Source organism: Fulmarus glacialis, unplaced genomic scaffold (assembly GCF_000690835.1).
Source record: "Fulmarus glacialis isolate BGI_N327 unplaced genomic scaffold, ASM69083v1 scaffold19320, whole genome shotgun sequence".
Classification (NCBI taxonomy): Eukaryota; Metazoa; Chordata; class Aves; order Procellariiformes; family Procellariidae; genus Fulmarus; species Fulmarus glacialis.
The window spans coordinates 2468-4878 of NW_009187343.1; the positions used below are offsets into that span (position 1 = coordinate 2468).

The 2411-nt window shown below is 58.0% G+C and overlaps 1 protein-coding gene across 1 annotated transcript in view; it reads right to left on the reverse strand.

Moving 5' to 3' along the window:
* Nucleotides 1–533: 533 nt before the first annotated feature.
* Nucleotides 534–2411, reverse strand: part of REN (renin) — a gene marked incomplete at its 5' end in the record, with an annotated part of 4404 nt that continues 2526 nt past the window's right edge. The window contains 4 exons of the mRNA XM_009574886.1: nucleotides 534–695; nucleotides 1122–1220; nucleotides 1330–1474; nucleotides 2072–2194. Of these exons, the coding sequence (XP_009573181.1) occupies nucleotides 534–695; nucleotides 1122–1220; nucleotides 1330–1474; nucleotides 2072–2194 (529 nt within the window). The remainder of the gene's footprint in view (nucleotides 696–1121; nucleotides 1221–1329; nucleotides 1475–2071; nucleotides 2195–2411) is intronic.

Here is a 2411-nt window from a genome sequence, read left to right on the forward strand (position 1 = left end):
TCCCCTCTGCAAGAATAAGCATCCACTCAGTGTCCTGTTGCTCTGAGATTGTTTAATATTAAAGTCATGGAGAAGGGTAGGGTTAACACCAGCTACAACTAACATTAAACACAGCCAGATTATTTTTCTCCCATTCAAAGAACAACACAAACTGTAACAGATCATCCCTCCTCAGTCTGTCTGCAACCTGTGAGCACCTCCACGCCAGCAGTGATCCACTGCATGCCACTATTGCACATCACCCTAAAAGTCCCTGGAGGTGCAACTCCAGACGCAGGATCCCGCTTCGATTTCCAGACTGAACACGCTCACGAGAAGATGTGTTTAAGGCTCAGTTCTCCCCAGCAGCAGAGACTCTCGGGAAGCAGAGTGGGGGTTTTGGAGTGGGAGAAGGCGAGGTTTTGCAGTTGCTTCAGTAAAGAGAGGAGGTGGCTGAGCTGTAAGGAAACGCTGTTCTCGTTTGCACTTCAAATCGTTTCTTCTTGGTGGTACTCTTACCTCCAGGCTGGTTCCCCCAGCCCTCTCCCCGGCCATCAGCGGGCCGTGGCAAAGCCGATGCGGTTGTTGCGCCGGTCAAACTTGGTGTAGTAGTGCCCGATGAAGCTGGCGCCCAGGATCCAGAGGGGACCAGCCGGGGGTGGGATGTCCAGCCCCGAGAAAGCCACCACGCAGACGTCCTCCCCATACTGGGATTGCTGCAAAGAGGAGGAGACCCACGCGGTGATGGACGTGCCAGGAGGGAGATCTCTACTGCAGCGTGCCCGAGGAAGGGCTGTGATCCCCAGCTCAACACCCTCTGCTTGGCCTCCGTGTTCCTTCCACCAGGAAGGAGGATCCTTGCCTGTCTCTGCTCTTTGCTGCTCACCCCAAATCTCCCCAAAACCACCCAAGGAAGCAGCGACAGGTTGGTCTGAGTCATCTGGACACCTCTGCTGAACGGGAGGGTTTGGGGAAAAAACAAGAAACATCATTCTGGGGCTCATCTCAAATGCTTTAGGGGAGCCAGGAGGTCGCAGGATGCTCCAGGAGAGCTGCACCCCAGGATGCACCGTGCTCCCCAGCAGACTCACCCGGCTTGGGGAGAGCCACCCTCCCACCCTGCACAGAGGGCTGCAGCTTACCCGGAGGATGTAGGCTGAGCCGCTGAGCCCGTAGGCCTTCCCACCCAGGTGGAAAGAGATGTTGGGCAGCTGAGGGACTCGGTCGCAGTCCACCACGTACTGTGGGAGGAGGAGACAGCGCTGAGCCCGTTTGCTGGGGGAGGGGTGGGCTGGGGTACAGGCAGCAAGGGGGCAGGGACACGGAGCAGGGCAGAAGGGGTTTGCTCACCTCTCCTTCGGCCATTTCTGCTGCCCCGATGGCTTTCATCAGCACGGAGACGGGGCCTGCTGGACCAGTGATATAGGATGCTCCCGTGTCGACAGCCACTGAGCAGCCTTCCTTGCAGAACAGGATTTCAGCCCCTACGGACACCCTGGCGCAGGAGGGGAGAGGGGTGACCCTGAGTCTCCCACGGTGGCTGCAGCTCAGCTCCCAGGGCTGCATGTGCCCATGGGCAAGCGTGCCATATCTTTGTCCAGGGAACACTGGCCAAGCAGAGCATGTGCTGCTCCCGGTGCCTCCAGAGTACAGACTCTCCAGGGGCACCAGGAATCCTCCCTTCAAGCTTCTCAAATGTGAAAGCTAAGCTTCATCATGTGTGGGTTTTATTTTTTTGAATTAAACAAAGCAGAATTGTTTCAGTGCCTCACACTCCTTCTGCAGGACTAAAGGGGGTTAAACTCTTCCACTGCAGCTTCCAAGTTGAATCAGCCCACGGTGCCACCCCCTCTGCATTCCCCAGCTCGGCTCCTGGCTCCTTGCTGAGCAGGGAGATGCAACTCTGTGCTGGAGAAACCCACCCCGCTCCCCTCCAGAGGGGAAAGCATCCGCCAGCAACACCGAGTGAACACGTGCCTCTGTGGACCACCTTCCCCAGCACCCAGCAAGCTTTTCCCAGGCCCACCCTCGCACGCCCAGGGAGGTTTGCAGGATGCGGCCGGTGCTGTGCAGAGGCACTCCCTGGCCTCACCCCTTCATGCTGATCTGCCAGTAGCCACTCTTGCTGACGTTCAGGTAGTGGAAGTCCCCAGTGTAGTAGGCTGGGTCGCTGCCTCCGAGGATTATTTCCCCCCCGGGTTTCAGAGGAGCATTCCTAGGGTGCAAAACACAGTGGAGTGATTCCCCCTCGGCTGCTGTCCCTGAAAAAATGGGGAGAAGGGACCAGCCGCGGCCATGAGGCTCTGCTGACCCGGTTAGCAGAGGCAGAGAGCAAGATGGAGCAGGAGAAACCCCGAGTTAGTGCGCAGGGTGCAAAAGCCCGCAGGAGAGGGGTGCCACATGCTGAGGTCTCCGAGCAGGTCGGTGCTGGC